Source organism: Bubalus kerabau, chromosome X, assembly GCF_029407905.1.
Source record: "Bubalus kerabau isolate K-KA32 ecotype Philippines breed swamp buffalo chromosome X, PCC_UOA_SB_1v2, whole genome shotgun sequence".
Lineage (NCBI taxonomy): Eukaryota > Metazoa > Chordata > Mammalia > Artiodactyla > Bovidae > Bubalus > Bubalus kerabau.
The window spans coordinates 70,090,611-70,106,616 of NC_073647.1; the positions used below are offsets into that span (position 1 = coordinate 70,090,611).

At 39.8% G+C, this 16,006-nt stretch overlaps 1 protein-coding gene across 2 annotated transcripts; it reads right to left on the reverse strand.

Annotated features, from left to right (window-relative positions):
• Positions 1 to 6,622: 6,622 nt before the first annotated feature.
• Positions 6,623 to 16,002, reverse strand: PSMD10 (proteasome 26S subunit, non-ATPase 10). Of its 2 annotated transcripts, none has more exons than XM_055564760.1 (5): positions 15,749 to 16,001; positions 13,357 to 13,455; positions 11,872 to 12,018; positions 11,606 to 11,772; positions 6,623 to 8,734 (listed from the first exon to the last, which is right to left on the reverse strand). In XM_055564760.1, the coding sequence occupies exons 1-5, from the start codon at positions 15,989 to 15,991 to the stop codon at positions 8,581 to 8,583; spliced, it is 810 nt and encodes a 269-aa protein (XP_055420735.1). In that variant the 5' UTR covers positions 15,992 to 16,001; the 3' UTR covers positions 6,623 to 8,580. The 2 variants fall into 2 exon arrangements, with proteins under 2 accessions (XP_055420735.1, XP_055420736.1); XM_055564761.1 differs by having other exon boundaries at positions 8,596 to 8,734; positions 11,685 to 11,772; positions 15,749 to 16,002.
• Positions 16,003 to 16,006: the final 4 nt, after the last annotated feature.

A 16,006-nucleotide genomic window follows, 5' to 3' on the forward strand; every position in this document is an offset into this window, starting at 1 on the left:
CACCTATTTCAAGTGTTTTGATGTGTTTTGACAGATGTGTACACCTACGAATGCCTGAATACATGCTCAGTTGATTCAGTCGCGTCTGACTCTTTGCCATCCCATGGACAGAGGAGCCTGATGGGCTCCCCCAGGCTCCTCTGTCCATAGGATTTCCCAGGCAAGAATACTGGAGTGGGTTGCCATTTCCTCCTCCAGGGGATCTTCCCGACCCCGGGATCAAACCTGTGTCTCCTGTGGCTTCTGCACTGCAGGCAGGTTCTTTGCCACTGAGCCAGCAGTACACTCATGAAAGCACCATGGTAATCTAAATAGAACATTTCCATCATCCCAAAATGTTTTCTATGCCCCTTTGTGCACTCTCACGATCACCCTGGACCCAGGCAACCATTGATTTATTTTTCATCGTTAGAGATTAGCTTTGTCTTCTCTTGCCCTTCATATAAAAAGGACCATACTGTGTGTACTTTTTTGTGTGTCTTACTTCCTTCTAAGTGAAGCCTTTTTAAATAAAGAAATGAATCTTTAACTTATCACATCTAGGTTTTCATGTAGAGGAAACTGAGAAACTCTGTATATAGATCATACCTATACACTAATGGAGATAGAGTCTCAGAAGATTTTAGGGTAGACAGACATTGAAATTAACATTACACTTGTCCAGAGTCATGGAGAGAAGAGATAGCAAGTTTTTACTTATATATTTTCTGTGATGTGTTAATTTTCAGCCATTCGCAGGGATTTTTGAAGATTCTGTAATTCTGTTCAGACTATAATATTATGACATATAGTGTCTGATGGGTTCAGGAAGCAAAATGATGAAGGTCTTAAGAATGACCTAATATTTAGATCTTAAAAACCAAATACCAGCAGTGTCCAGAACGCCAAAGTAGCTGAAATTCACCTTCCCTTCTACTTTTATGATAGAGGCAAATTACAAGAAAAGAGACGTATATAATAGTTAACAACACTACTCCCAAATTTTCAATGAATTGGTGCTGAGCAGGAAGGCAAGGACTCTTGGTGGTCTAATAGAGTTCTGTTCTTCAGTGTAATGCTCTCCCAACTGAGCTATTTCAGCTACTTCCTAGAGTTCTGTTCTTGTTAGTATTTCTCTGATCAAAATGGGAGGATCACCTGAAGAAGGGCATGGCAACCCACTCCAGTATTCTTGCCTGGGAAATCGCATGGACAGAAGAGCCTGGCAAAGAGTCAGACACGACTTAGTGTCTTCATTTCTGATCAAAATGTTGATAGATTAGTGGTTTTTTACCTTTTTCTAGGCTATGGATCACTTTGAGAAAACACTGAAAACTCTGGACCCCTCTCCTTAGAAAAATGCTTATACACACACAGTGTCCAGTTTTAGATAAATTGCAGATGCCCAGAATCCAAGAGTAAGACCTAGTGATTTATACAAAAACACACAAGGCACATTTAATAAAATCCTGTATCCTGGGGTGCATGGATACTCTGCTGTATGACTCAAAATGATCTTGATAGTCTGGGAGCTGACTTGAAATGAACATAGTGAGTTTGCCAGCAATGGAGGGTATGGTCCTGCTTTAAGGATATGAGTACATGTTGCCCATGCAGAAACCCTAGCTGGGCAAGGTTGGGAAGTAGGTGAGGTTAATCAGAAGTGATATCTTTGGATCTCTGTTTTCAGCGCCCTTGGCCTTCTGGCATCTTATTTTCCAAATACTGGGGATTGTCATGTGCTGTCATGCTGCTGGCTCTGTGACCCATTCAGGTCTGCGTCCCTCTGGCAGGATTTATTACTCAGCCTATCTCTCCCCTTGCCACCCTTTCCAAATGTAGCTGTTCTGTGGCCTGTTCTTGTCCAGTGAATATCTTTCATCAACCAGTGATGTCATTCAAGCTGATAATGAGCTGCTGCTACTGCTAAGTCGCTTCAGTCGTGTCCGACTCTGTGCGACCCCATAGACGGCAGCCCACCAGGCTCCCCCGTCCCTGGGACTCTCCAGGCAAGAACACTGGAGTGGGTTGCCATTTCCTTCTCCAATGCATGAAAGTGAAAAGTGAAAGTGAAGTCACTCAGTCGTGTCTGACTCTTAGCGACCCCATGGACTGCGGCCCACCAGGGTCTTCCGTCCATGGGATTTTCCAGGCAAGAGTACTGGAGTGGGGTGCCATTGCCTTCTCCAGATAATGAGCTAGCCCTCTTAGAAATAATTATCTTTTAGCAGGACTCTTGAAAATAATTCTTTGGTCCAAAGATACTAATAATGGTGGAATTTCAAGTACTGGAACAATCCAGAGGGGAAGTATTCCTGGCAAAAGAAGCTTTCTCAGCCCCTCTCAAATCAAACCATGTGGGTTACCATCTATCTACTCCATCTACTTATAAAGCCACTCTGGGTCAGTGCAAGTTTTGTCCCAGGCCATTAATTTTCTATTAGTATCAGTACATCCATAATATACCATATATTTATGTTTGTGATGAATCCTGAGACATTTTACAGATTCATAGCAAAATTATGTTCACTAAATCTTACTTGGGTAGGAAAATGGGCTCCTATGTTAAAGAGATTCCCAATAAGGAAATGAAAAAAAGTTTTTTTCCCCTTGCTTATTCATCAGTGGATCAGAAGATAAGTAGTGGATGGGTCATTACCCAAATATTCTAGAAGATGGGTTAAGCTTCAACCAAATTCTTTCAGCATAATTCTCATTCAGATAGGGTACAACCTGATTTATTTTGCTACAGGTAGTTAAAAGGTGGGTCATCCCAACCAAATCCCCAGCCAGCCTTGACTTCTTAACCATTCACTTCTCACTGCCCAAAAAGATTTCCAGGAACTTCTCTCACCTCTGTTTCTGCATTTAGCAACTAGGATATGATAAAATCAATGGAACAGCTTTGTAGCTGTAGGTCCTTATTGTCCCCAAATTGATGTGTTTATTCAGTCACCGATTGGATATTTACTGAATAGCTACTATGAACCAGGTACTCTGGCTGGTGACAGTGCTGAGCAGAATCAGAGCTAGGACTTGTCTTCATGTGTTAATAGCATACAGCTTTACTATGACAAGTTCTTACATGTCATCAACAGTAGTGCCCTGACTAAAGGGCAAGAAGGCTGGAATTTGTATGGCATGGCAGAGGGCCTCCAAGTAATAGTGATCTATGATCTTTTTTTTTTTTTTAAAGGACTAAAACATGGTAATTCTTGACCAACAACCCAGAAGCTATGTATTAATACTTGAGATCTCTTATGTTCTTTGGAGTACCAAGTGAATGTTCCCCCCAGTATTGTATGCTGAGAAGTGAGCATTTGCAGCTTTTACCCTGAACTTCCAGTAAGAAGAGCTAGAAAGGAGCTTTGAGATTAATAGGACTCAAGCTTTTTTCAAACTCAGTGCACCTAAGGATAGTAATGCACATAATGGCCCACTCCTGACAATGATGGGGTGGAAGTAGGAGATCATGCAGAATTATAATCTTGCTGGGAGAGACAGGAAGAGATGAATATTGTTTAAGAACCTGGGTCATTCTGGGACTTCCCTGGTGGTCCAGTTGCTAAGACTCCATGCTCCCAACGTTGGGGGCCCAGGTTCTATCTCTGGTCAGGGAACTAGATCACACATGCCACAGCTAAAGATCCTGCATGCTGCAACAAAGATGGAAAATCCTGCATGCATCAACTAGGACCAGGTGCAGCCAAATAAATAAACAAAAATATTTTTTAAAAAGCTGGGTCATTCCTATAGAACCCCATCCAATCTGATTCCCAGTGTAATGTTCCTTCAACTGGACCAAACTACTAAATTCAATGAAACAAACCCAAGTTTTAGTAATAAAAGGTGGTTTTATAATGTCTACATGCTGTAAAACAGGTTGTGTGTGTGCTGTGCTTAGTTGCTCAGTCGTGTCTGACTTTGTGACCCCATGGATGGTAGCCCACCAGGCTCCTCTGTCCTTGGGATTCACCAGGCCAGAATACTGGAGTGGGTTGCTGCGCCCTCTTCCAAGGGGTCTCCCGCATTGCAGGTGGATTCTTTACCATCTGAGGCACCAGGGAAGCCTAAGAATACTGCAGCAGGTTGCCTATCCCTTCTCTAGGGGATCTTCCTGACCCAGGGATTGAACCCAGGTCTCCTGCATAGCAGGCAGATTCTTCACCAGCTGAGCTACCAGGGAAGCCTATAAAACAGGTTATGGGGCGTCATAAAAGGTTCAAACCAATCTAAAGACTCAATAATCCCACTTTTCTTTGAAGCTTTGGTTTAAAAACAAAAAATAATTCAGAGATGATAATGAAGGTTCTGGGAAACCAGAAAATAAATCACCCCACAAGTCCACCAATGTAAAGAAAAGCACAGGGTTTGGTGTGTGTGCATGTGTATATGTTCAGTTGCTAAGTCATGTCCGACTTTTTGTGACCCCATGGACTGCAGCATGCCAGGTTTCCCTGTCCTCCATCTCCCAGAGTTTGTTCAAATTTGCGTCCATTGTGTTGATGATGCCACCCAACCATCTCATCCTGTCACCCCCTTCTCCTCCTGCCCTCAGTCTTTCCCAGCATCAGGGTCTTTTCCAGTGAGTCAGCTCTTCGTACCAGGTGGTCAAAGTATTGAAGCTTCAGCTTCAGTGGGTGAGTATTACAAGTAATGGATTATTGTCAAAATGCCACAGTACCTTCCATTTGGCCCACTGTTTTTTGAGTAGAGGCAGAAAGAAAATGAATAATTTTCTTTCAGGATCAGGATCCAGGAAATTTAGTGTTAGTTGTAGTTCTAGCTCTTGGTGTTTGATCATCTGTAAAATGGAGATGATTTCTGCCCTCTTAATGGCTACAATAGAGAATGGATGTAAACATTTATAAAGTGTGGTATTCTACTTTTGGAGAACCTATGTCTGCTGATAATTGATTCAGTATTTCTTTCTCTCAACTGGGGATTCCTTTTAATTAAACTTTCTATTTTGTATTGGAGTTTAGCTAATTAACAATGTAGTGATAGTTTCAGATGGACAGCAAAGGGACTCAGGAATACATATACATGTATCCATTCTCCCCCAAACTCCCTTCCCATCCAGGCTGCCACATCAAGTGGAGTTCCCTGTCCTATACAGTAGGTCCTTGTTAGTTATCCATTGTCCAACTCTTTTGCAACTCCATGAACTGCAGCCTGCCAGGCTCCTCTCCCCATGGGATTCTCCAGGCAAGAATACTGGAGTGGGGTTGATGTGCCCTTCTCCAGGGGATCTTCCCAAACCAGGGATTGAACCCACGTCTCCTGCATTGCAGGCGGATTCTTTTGAGCCATCAGGGAAGCAGTGTCCATCCCAAACTCCCTAACTATCCCTTCTTCCCATCCTTCCCCTCAACCAGGTATTCTTAACCTTTTTAGAAGTCATACATCCCTTTGAGAATCTGACGAAAGCTACAGAACCCTCTTGCCAGAAAAATGCACATTAAAATGTCTGCATTCAGTTTTAGGTAGTCAGTACAACTGTGAAGTTATAGTCATACACCTCAAAGTGAGGAGCTCCCATACTATATCAAACTTGCTAACAGAAGAACCTGGGGGCTTGATCGTGTAAAAGGATATGGAAACAAAAAGTGGAAGACACTGCCATGTAATGAATTCAGTGTAGCTGGTATAGTTATATTGGGAAATCAAAACACTAAGGTCAACTAAATTGTTAAGTCAGAGATGATGAAGTAAAATGTACAATTATCTTGAATCTCAAAGAACCACACTGATATCGCAGACTCCCTCCAATAAATATGAATGTAATTTTTTCCACTCTTTTGTTTATCTATTGTTTCCATATTATATTCTCAGTTAAGCTCTACAGTTAAAATTGTCATCACTGAGTTCATTTTGAACGTAACTGTAAAACCTGCTGAACTTGAATCAGCTTAATCTCTACTGGGTTTCCTATAGGGAACATGAAACAATCTGATCAATATCTGAGGCCATCAATACCCTCAGTTTTAGTGACTGAAATGTTAAGCCACTTCATTTAAAATGCCAATAGGGAGTTCCCTGGTGGTCCAATGGTTAAGACTCCACAGTTCCAAAGTAGGGGATGCAGGTTGGATCCCTGGTCAGGGAACTAAGGTCCCACGTGTCACATGATGCAGGCAAAAAAATAAAATGGAATAAAATGCCAAAGGCATACAAATTACATGAGGCTTGGTTTCATCTGTATTGTTTATTAAAGAATTAAGATGAGTTTTCTTTTACATTCATAAAACCTACTAACTCAGACAAAAAGACTCAGCACTTATGAATACCTTCAGTCCTAACGGGCTCTATTAAATACAACTTTACTCTGTGATCACGCTAAAAAACATTAGAAAGAAATTATTTCCCATCATCAATTCTATCTCTAGCATTCAATAAACAAAGTCTAGTTCTATAAGAATATGCTTCCCTGATTAATAATTGTAAAGCTCAGCACTCAAAATACTTACGTAAAAGGGTTTGCATATCAACAACACATTTATGTTTACAAAACCCATTTTAGATACCATTCATTAAGTTTCTGACCCCAAATTAATTGAAGGTTGTGGACTCATTTGGATTACTTATTTCAAGCAATATTTGCAGCATAAAATTCAAATAAAAATAATTACAAGAGTCACTTGGAGTTCATTAGACTTTATGACTAGTAATCATTTAAACACCAGACTGGTTCCAAATAGGAAAAGGAGTATGTCAAGGCTGTATATTGTCACCCTGCTTATTTAACTTCTATGCAGAGTATATCATGAGAAACTCGGGGCTGGAAGAAGCACAAGCTGGAATCAAGATTGCCGGGAGAAATATCAAGAACCTCAGATATGCAGATGACACCACCCTTATGGCAGAAAGTGAAGAGGAACTCAAAAGCCTCTTGATGAAAGTGAAACTGGAGAGTGAAAACGTTGGCTTAACGCTCAATATTCAGAAAACGAAGATCATGGCATCTGGTCCCATCACTTCATGGGAAATAGATGGGGAAACAGTGGAAACAGTGTCAGAGTTTATTTTTCTGGGCTCCAAAATCACTGCAGATGGTGACTGCAGCCATGAAATTAAAAGACGCTTACTCCTTGGAAAGTTATGACCAACCTAGATAGCATATTCAAAAGCAGAGACATTACTTTGCCAACAAAGGTCCGTCTAGTCAAGGCTATGATTTTTCCAGTGGTCATGTATGGATGTGAGAGTTGGACTGTGAAGAAAGCCGAGCGCCGAAGAATTGATGCTTTTGAACTGTGGTTTTGGAGAAGACTCTTGAGAATCCCTTGGACTGCAAGGAGATCCAACCAGTCCATTCTAAAGGAGATCAGCCCTGGGATTTCTTTGGAAGGAATGATGCTAAAGCTGAAACTCCAGTACTTTGGCCACCTCATGCGAAGAGTTGACTCATTGGAAAAGACTCTGATGCTGGGAGGGATTGGGGGCAAGAGGAGAAGGGGACGACGGAGGATGAGATGGTTGGATGGCATCACCGACTTGATGGACATTGAGTTTGAGTGAACTCTGGGAGTTGGTGATGGACAGGGAGGCCTGGCGTGCTGCGATTCATGGGGTCACAGAGTCAGACACGACTAAGAGACTGAACTGAACTGAACTGAACTGAACTGAATCATTTAAAATGTTTCCCTAAATTGCGATCAAGTTTATACTTATTAATTTTCTGTTGCTCCAATTGAATTAGCAATTCAGAAGATTTTTACATATTTTAGCTGCAGTTCAAGCTTCACTAATTTTACTGACTTTAGAGTTACCAAAAATTAAGAAAGTATCTTTATAAAGCCTTTAAAGGCTTAAGTGAGTATCTAACTGATTTGAAAGAAGAATCAGGAGATTCAGCATTTTATTTTTTTAGCTGCTGAAATACAAATCAAAATTCATTTTTGTTACACATCACGGTTACAAACTTGACATTCTTTTCAATATGGTGTGATTTAATATAGGTACTTTAAAATTTTCTTTTTAAAAGCAATACATTTTACTTTGGAGGGAAACAGCTCATTAAAAAAGACACTGGTACTTGAATGCCAAACTTGGACAGCATCCCTGAACCGAAAACTTGGTCCTCACAAGATGTAAGTATTCTTCCGATAACAAAAACAAATTAAACCGTACTGTCGGAAAAAAACAGAAATATGTGGCATAGGCTTCTGAGTGATCTTGAAAAACGAGTTATGATGTGTTTTAACTGTATGGAGGAATATTCTAGAATCTACCTAGAAACATTTAGCAGAACAATTGGCCTGGTGCTCCTGGGGTTGTTCTGCCTCAAAGGGGGATAGAGGGTGTGTGATAGGGTGCTTAAGACTCACAACAGCCACAGAATCACTCACACAGAATTAACCAAAATTCAATACAGAATAATATATTAGAGTAGAACAATGTCAACAGTTGTTCAATGCCTGGAAAGCAAGTTGTAAGCTAAGAACAAATAACTCAGCAGGAACAATAGTAAACATGTTTACAAGACTTGGGAGGTGAAAAAACTTCATCATTCATAGATGATGTCTTATGCACAAGTACATTAGTTACCAGTACATTAGGGGACAGCCACAAAACAAAGTAAGACTAAATCCAAGCTGCTTAGCTTTCCACCATTCTCTTGAGTATTAAACCCAGCCCACCTCTGGCCACTTGCAGGGGTGTTTTTTCTTCTTTATTCTCAATGTAAATGCTTGCTCCTTGGGACACCAGCAATTTTGCTTCTTCCACTCTCTCTTCATCACAGGCTAAGTGTCTGAAATCAAGGACCACAGAGATTGATTAATCATTTCCAATTCTATGTAATGTTTAGGAGTCCCTGACAGGTAGTCTCAACTGCATATGGTCGTGTGATGTTGGAAAGTTATTTAATCTTGAAAGGAAAATCTATTTCCATGGAGAAGAGTGTATATAAGTTAAAATTCAGTGGAATATAGCTTTATAATCTCAGATCATAAATAACAATTCTGACCCTACTACAACAAAAGTGAGCTAAATGCCAGCCTAAGGAACAATGCCCTCAATTTATGGAGATTAGTAGGTTACACCAAACACATACAATAATTCTGGATTAGAATTCAGAAAAACCTCTATATATAATCTGCTAATAGCAACTTGTGTGGTTTAAATATTGGAAAAGCAGTCTATAAAATTTTTTATATCATATGATTGTTACAGGCACTCTGTAAGTTAGCAAGGTATTATTATCACCATTTTACAGCTGAAATTGTGACAGAGGTTAAAGTCTTTGTATATGATGACAACAGGGCTGAGCAGTGAGTTGGGCGGGGGTGGAGGTGGGGACCTTGTGAGGCACTTAAACAGTTTACCAGGCAGAGTACTATACACTTAACATGTTATTTTATTTAACCTTAGGGAGGAAGGAATTTTACATATCTCATATTACAGATAAGAAAATTAGACTCAGGAAACTTAAGTAACTTCTCCAAGTTATTTAATACAAATATTTAATATAGCTGTTAAGTGGCTGAGTTTGGATAGGGCAAATAGCATCTAACTATTCCTTAATCTTTGGCTCTTCCCAGGACCCAACACTGCCTGTGATTCCTAAATTTCCTCCAGGCCACCCTCCCTTTCTTATTTGGAGAAAAGGGCTGGAACATGCATGTTTTTCTAATAAAGCCACACAGAACTACAGAGAAAAATTTTAAAACAAAGAGTTAAGAAAACAACACTGAATCTTACTCTGGACTAAAAAGAAGACTCAGATTTTCTGGTTCAAAAAAGTCATCATTTAATAAGGAATAAAAGTGGCCAAATACTGTAGAAGAAATATCAAGGTAGAGGATGGCTTCAGATCATACATAATCAGTGCCAGATGCATTTGAGTTAAATGAAAAACAGTAACTACAGGATGCTTGGGGCTGGTGCACTGGGATGACCCAGAGGAATGGGATGGGGAGGGAGGTGGGAGGGGGGTTCAGGATTGGGAACACGTGTACACTTGTGGCAGATTCATGCTGATGTATGGCAAAACCAATACAATATTGTAAAGTAATTAGCCTCTAATTAAAGTAAATAAATAAAAAAATAAAATTAAAACAAATACAATGTTTTTTCGTAAAACAGCAATAAAATACAGGTGACTTAAGTGTACATAGTATAATAAGTGTTAGTCACTTAGTTGTGTCTGACTCTTTTGTCACCCCGTGGACTATAGCCCGCCAGGCTCCTCTGTCCATGGGATTTCCCAGGCAAGAATACTGGAGTGAGTAGTCATTTCCTTCTCCAGGGGATCTTCCCAACTCAGGGATCAAACCTGGGTCTCCTGCATTATAGGCAGATTCTTAACCATTTGTGCGACCAGGGAAGCCCAATAAATATAAAGAGACTGGATCTGCAATGAAAATGCCTGAGTTCTCGATTGTAGCGTGTGAAAATATATTAGTTGCTATGTCGTGTCCAACTCTTTCAACCCCACGGAATGTAGCCTGCCAGGCTCCTCTGTCCATGGAATTCTCCAGGCAAGAATACTGGAGTGGGTAGCCATTCCCTTCTCCAGGGGATCTTCCTGACCCAGGGACTGAACCTGGGTCTCTCGCATTGCAGGCAGATTCTTTACCATCTAGGACACCAGGAAGCCCCAAAATACAGGTGAATATTTATCTAACTTCAGGGTGAGGAAGCACTTTCTAGCTATGAGGGAAGATTAATAGATCTGACTATATAGAAGTTGAAAACTCTGTCATTTCAAAAAAATAAAATTTAAAGACAAACTGGGAAAAATATTTTCAACTAGCATGGAAGAAGGTTAATATTTGTACTATGTCAAGGCTATACAAACAAATCAGTAAAAGTAAATTAATTTTCCAAAAGGAAACAGAGAAAGGGATATAGAAAGCTATAATTTAGAGAAGAAATAGTCACAGGCACTAAAAATGTTTAGCTTCCTTGATAGTAAAAAAATGCAAGTTACAACTCTGAAACACCATTTTTCCTATAAGAAAAGGATATTTTTTTGTGTTGGAAAGGGGTAATAGGCACTCTCAAACTGCTGTTGGGAGGAGGCAATAATACAACTCCTCTGGAAGTAATTTGGGAATATACAGCAACTGTTTTAAAATGTGTATCTGTTGACCCAGCAATTCTAGTTCTACACTAAGATACTAATCAGCAATACAGCCAAAGGTTTTTGTATAACGTTTGATCAATGTAGCATTATTTATAATGGTGGAAAACTCAAAAAAGCTTAAATATACAGTAATAGAGGAATTATTAAATTCTGGCATAAAATAGTGTTGTGTATAGGCATTCAAAATCAATTATTAACATTGGAAAATGATTACACTATGAGGTAAAAAGCACAATATATGAAACTACGCACACAATATGGTTCCAATTTTACAAAAAAAAAAGCATATGTAAAGTATGCATATTTACATATAAAAGACAGGGAGGAAATACATTAAAATGTTGTCAGTGGTTATTTCCGGGAGGCAAGATGATAGGCACTTTGCATTTTTATCTTTATACTTTTGTGTACTTTCAATTTTTTTTTGGCCATAAAGATGTATTATAAGCAGAATTAAAAAAAAATGATGTGTAAGAATTAGTGCAAGAGGGCTAATGTCAGGTAGAATACAAATGACTGCTACTCGCCACTTACAGAGGAGTGTTACCCTCAGTGTCTTGGATGTTTGTGGAAGCTTTGTAGTACAGAAGAATATGAATCATCTTCAAGTTACCCTTGGCTGCTGCGCGGTGCATTGCTGTGGCCTCATAATGGTCCTTAGCGTCTGGATTAGCTCCACCTTCCAGTAACATGACAGCAATCTGAGAAGATGTAAAAGAAAACAATGCAGATATCTGTTAATATTTGTGTTTGCCAGAGGTTTAGAACTCAAAAGAAGAAGCCTAGGAATGGAACCCTACCTCATGCCTGTTTTTGGAAGCTGCATAATGTAGGGGAGTACAGCCATTTTGATTGACAGCATTCACTTGAGCACCTTTTCCCAGAAGGGCTTTGACAATCTCATCTCGGCCAGCGGAAGCAGCAATATGAAGAGGAGACCAACCTGCCTGTAAAAGAGGTGGACAGAACACAAACCAGGCAGAAAAGTCACAGGGATTAATGCTAACATTAAGACAGGGTTTACAGAGCTGTGTATGAATGGTTTTAAGAAAATATATTCTTTCCCTCATTAAGCACTGCAGGATATTTGGAAATCAGATACATACAAAAGAAAAGCCTCCATAATTCTGTAACATGGAGACTACCTAAGTCTAACTCTAATGTGCTTTTAAATAGGGATCATAGGATATCAAGCTTTGTTGAGTTGTATTTTCCACAATTTCCACTTATCATCATGTTGTAGGAATTTTTCTGTCATTTGGAATCATAACTTTATTGGCTGCATACTATCATGTGGATATACATACTGTACTCAACTATTCCTCCATTATTTTTCTTTTTTTGCCATTATGAATATTGCTTCCTCAAGCATCCTTGAAAAGGAACCTGTTTACAAAAAGTTTTCACCCTTATTCTTCAGAAAGTGAAAGTGAAAGTCACTCAGTTGAGTCCAACTCTTTGCGACCCCATGGACTATACAGTCCATGGAATTCTCCAGGCCAGAATACTGGAGTGGATAGCCGTTCCCTTCTCCAGGGGATAGAACCCAGGACTCCTGCATTGCAGGCAGATTCTTTTTTTTTTTTTTTTTGCAAGCTTTAGAAAATTCAGTAGTTTTATTTAAATAATTCACTTAGTTAATGAAATAGAAAAAGTATTAACCTTTTCTTTTTTTTTTAAATTTTATTTTATTTTTAAACTTTACATAACCATATTAGTTTTGCCAAATATCAAAATGAATCCACCACAGGTATACATGTGTTCCCTATCCTGAACCCTCCTCCCTCCTCCCTCCCCATTCCATCTTTATCAGCTGAGCCACAAGGGAAGCCCAAGAATACTGGAGAGGGTAGCCTATCCCTTCTTCAGCAGATCTTCCCAACCCAGGAATCGAACCAGGGTCTCCTGCAAGAAGTCTTACTCTAATATAACCAATACCATTGCACTAAATCTCTATATAACAAAAAAGGTTCTAGGCCTTCATTCTAATATCTAGGCACTATTCACCAAAAAATTTTTAACATAATAAAAAAGGGTTTGTAGTCTCTTAGAGGTCATTGCAATAAGCCTTGATCTGCTTACCTTAAATTACAGGCTATGAGTGGCAAAATGAACATTCTGAAATAATGCAACCACCAGTCCTGTATTTGGTCACTGGCACCATGCTGCAACTTCCTAGTCTTAAAGGTTAAAATTTGTTTGTAACTTTAATTCTTGGGCTTCAGTAAACACCAGTCTGGACTCTAAAGATAACAGGGAATTTATCAACGCTGCCTAGTACTCACATCATCTTTATCATTCACTGGCACTCCAAGTTGCAGCAAGAATTCAACAATTTCTGTATGTCCAGCTGAGCATGCCCAATGCAACGCTGTCCTGCTGTCCTACACGGAAAACAGAGAAGCAGTAAGATCAACATTCTTGAAAAGAAATAAAAGAACTAAGACAAGAAAGCAGAACATATTAATCCTGAGCCAGTGAACATACGGTTTGGAAACAAGAAATGGAGAGGACTGGATCCTCAGGTAGGTAACCTCAAACTACATTACTTATATAAGAGAGCCTAAGGTTTTAGTACCATGCAGAGAATACACTGATGAATGTAGGTAATTCTGGGTAGAATAGACCCATGAAAGTAATAGAGCAAAAAACTTACTTCAGTGCTTTGGCAGAAATAGAGCTTTAGCTATGTACATATTTTTATGTCAGGCACTGTGCTAAAAATTTTATGTCTATCATCTCCTATAATCCCTATGATACTATATAGTATATATTATCCCCATTTTACAGATCAGGGAACTAAGATTCCTCAAGGTAAGCAGCTTGTCCAAGGTCACATAGCTAGTAAATGGTGAAATTAGGACACAAGCCTGAATTTTCTAGATGCTCTAGAAAGAACAAGTGAATCTTATGGAAAGGAAATGTTCATAAAACTAGTTGAGATTCCCTATACAGCCATTTTAAAAACATACCACACACAGATTTAGAAAGCAACATTATTTTTTTTTTAAATAAGCTAGAAAGGAGTTAGTCATGTTTCTCAATAAGAATTTCTCGCTCTTATTTTTTTTGCAGTGACTGCTATATTTCTTAGCTCTGGGTAAAAGAAAATACTATTATAAGCTTTATTACAAAAATTTCAAACTCATATAAAAATAGGCCACTCACTTACATTGTACAAATGTTTTCTTATATTTGCTTCATCTGTTTTTTTTTCTTAAAGAGATTTTAAAAAACAAATCTTAAATATCATGACTTTTCATCCCTAAATATTTGAGTATCTAAAAAACACTCTGTTGTTGTTTAGTCAGTTTAGTCGGTAAGTCCTGTCCAACTCTTTTGTGACCCCCATGGACTGTAGCCTGCCAGACTCCTTTGTCCATGGGATTTCCCAGGCAAAAATACTGGGTTGCCATTTCCTTCTCCATAAAAATACTTTACTACATAGCTATTACACTGATTAAAATTAACTCTAACTCCTTTATAACATCAAATACCCAATCTGTATTCAGATTTCCACAACAGTATCCCAAATGTCTTTTTACAGTTAGCTTGTTTTCAATCAGGATCCATACAAGGTCCACAAGTTGCAACAGTTGTTTTTTAAGTCTTTTGATTCTGAATAGTTTCTCCCTTTTTTATGCCATTGACTTGATGAAGAATGGTTAGAAGTATTATTAAATCTTAATTTAATTTTGTTAAATTAAATCTAAAGTATTAAACATTACCAGACCAAACTAAAGGCAAACTAGGCAAAGGGATTTTTCAGGTTGAGCAGCAAAGGAAAGTTCCAGAGAAGCCTCCCGACTTCTAATTCTCTTCCCAAAGACACAAAATGGAGATTTTTAATTATGTGACATTATCTTGCTAGTGCTTAGCACTGTGCCTGTCAAACAGGAAGCAATCTATAAATGTTTGTTGGCTTATTGAGGGCACCATGAATCTTTCTAGAAACTCAGGGTGAAAGCATGAGGATTCTTTAAGTAGGAGAGCAGAAAGAAACATTCCCAAGGTCCACTCTCTTTTGTTTCGCTTCTGCCTAAACTGCCCATTCATCCTCCAGGGAAACCTCACTCCTTCTTCAAGATACAGCCAATCTTCCCTCCTTTGCAAAGTCTTTAAGGGTTACAACATTCGGCTTTCCTAAGCCAGATTAAATCAGGTCCTTCCATGATATGTTCTGAAAGCACCACGTCAACTTCTCTCCCGAAGAATACAATTAGAATCGGACATGATTTGGGATTATTTTATCCACGTCTGCTCCTTCCAGTAACTGCCTGACACAGAAGAGGCGTTCAGTTACACATGTTGCCTCGAATAAAATCACTAATAAAAGCAAAGAAATCCATTTCAAAAATCCAAAAACTTTCCTTCTCACAGATGCCTCAAAGATTGGGCATTTCTGAGAAATGAGCTAAACGTTCTAGAAATATCCAAAATACAGCAAGCTAAGTACCGGGCCAAAGGGGGAGGGGGGGAAACATTGGCAGTTTGCGGGGCTAGATTGGGCCGCTCTATCCCGAGTCCTGAGGTGACCCAGGGGTAAGGATGGGGAGGCGGGGGCGGGCATCCCGCCCTCTCGGAACCGGCCTCCCCCTGGACTGGGCAGGGCTGTGCAGCCACGTTGTCTCCGCCGCCGCCGCCGCCGCCTGCGGAGAGGGTCCAGCGCTGCTTTACCTGGTCAGTCCTAGTGGCCAGGGACTTATCCGCCAGGATCCTCTCCTTTAACTCCTCCAGCTTCCCGCTGTAGGCCAGGTTGCAGATCATTAGGTTAGACACACACCCCTCCATTTCGCTTTCCCAGGATCTCGGTGCAGCCAGATCCACCACCTCCTCACTTCGCAGGCTCCGAGCGCTAATCAAAAGAGCCCGTAGAGCTCCACCAATCACCATCCTCTCTTCTTCCTTTGCTTTTCCCATCGCAGGGCGCCTCTG

Bases quoted from the DNA above. Each gene is read 5' to 3' on its own strand.
- PSMD10 (XM_055564760.1), bottom strand. From the start codon at position 15,991: ATGGGAAAAGCAAAGGAAGAAGAGAGGATGGTGATTGGTGGAGCTCTA. The intron at 12,019-13,356 runs GTGAGTACTAGG...CCTCTTTTACAG, and splicing joins CAGTGAATGATAAAGATGAT to GCAGGTTGGTCTCCTCTTCA. The intron at 11,773-11,871 runs GTAGGGTTCCAT...ACATCTTCTCAG, and splicing joins CTTCCAAAAACAGGCATGAG to ATTGCTGTCATGTTACTGGA.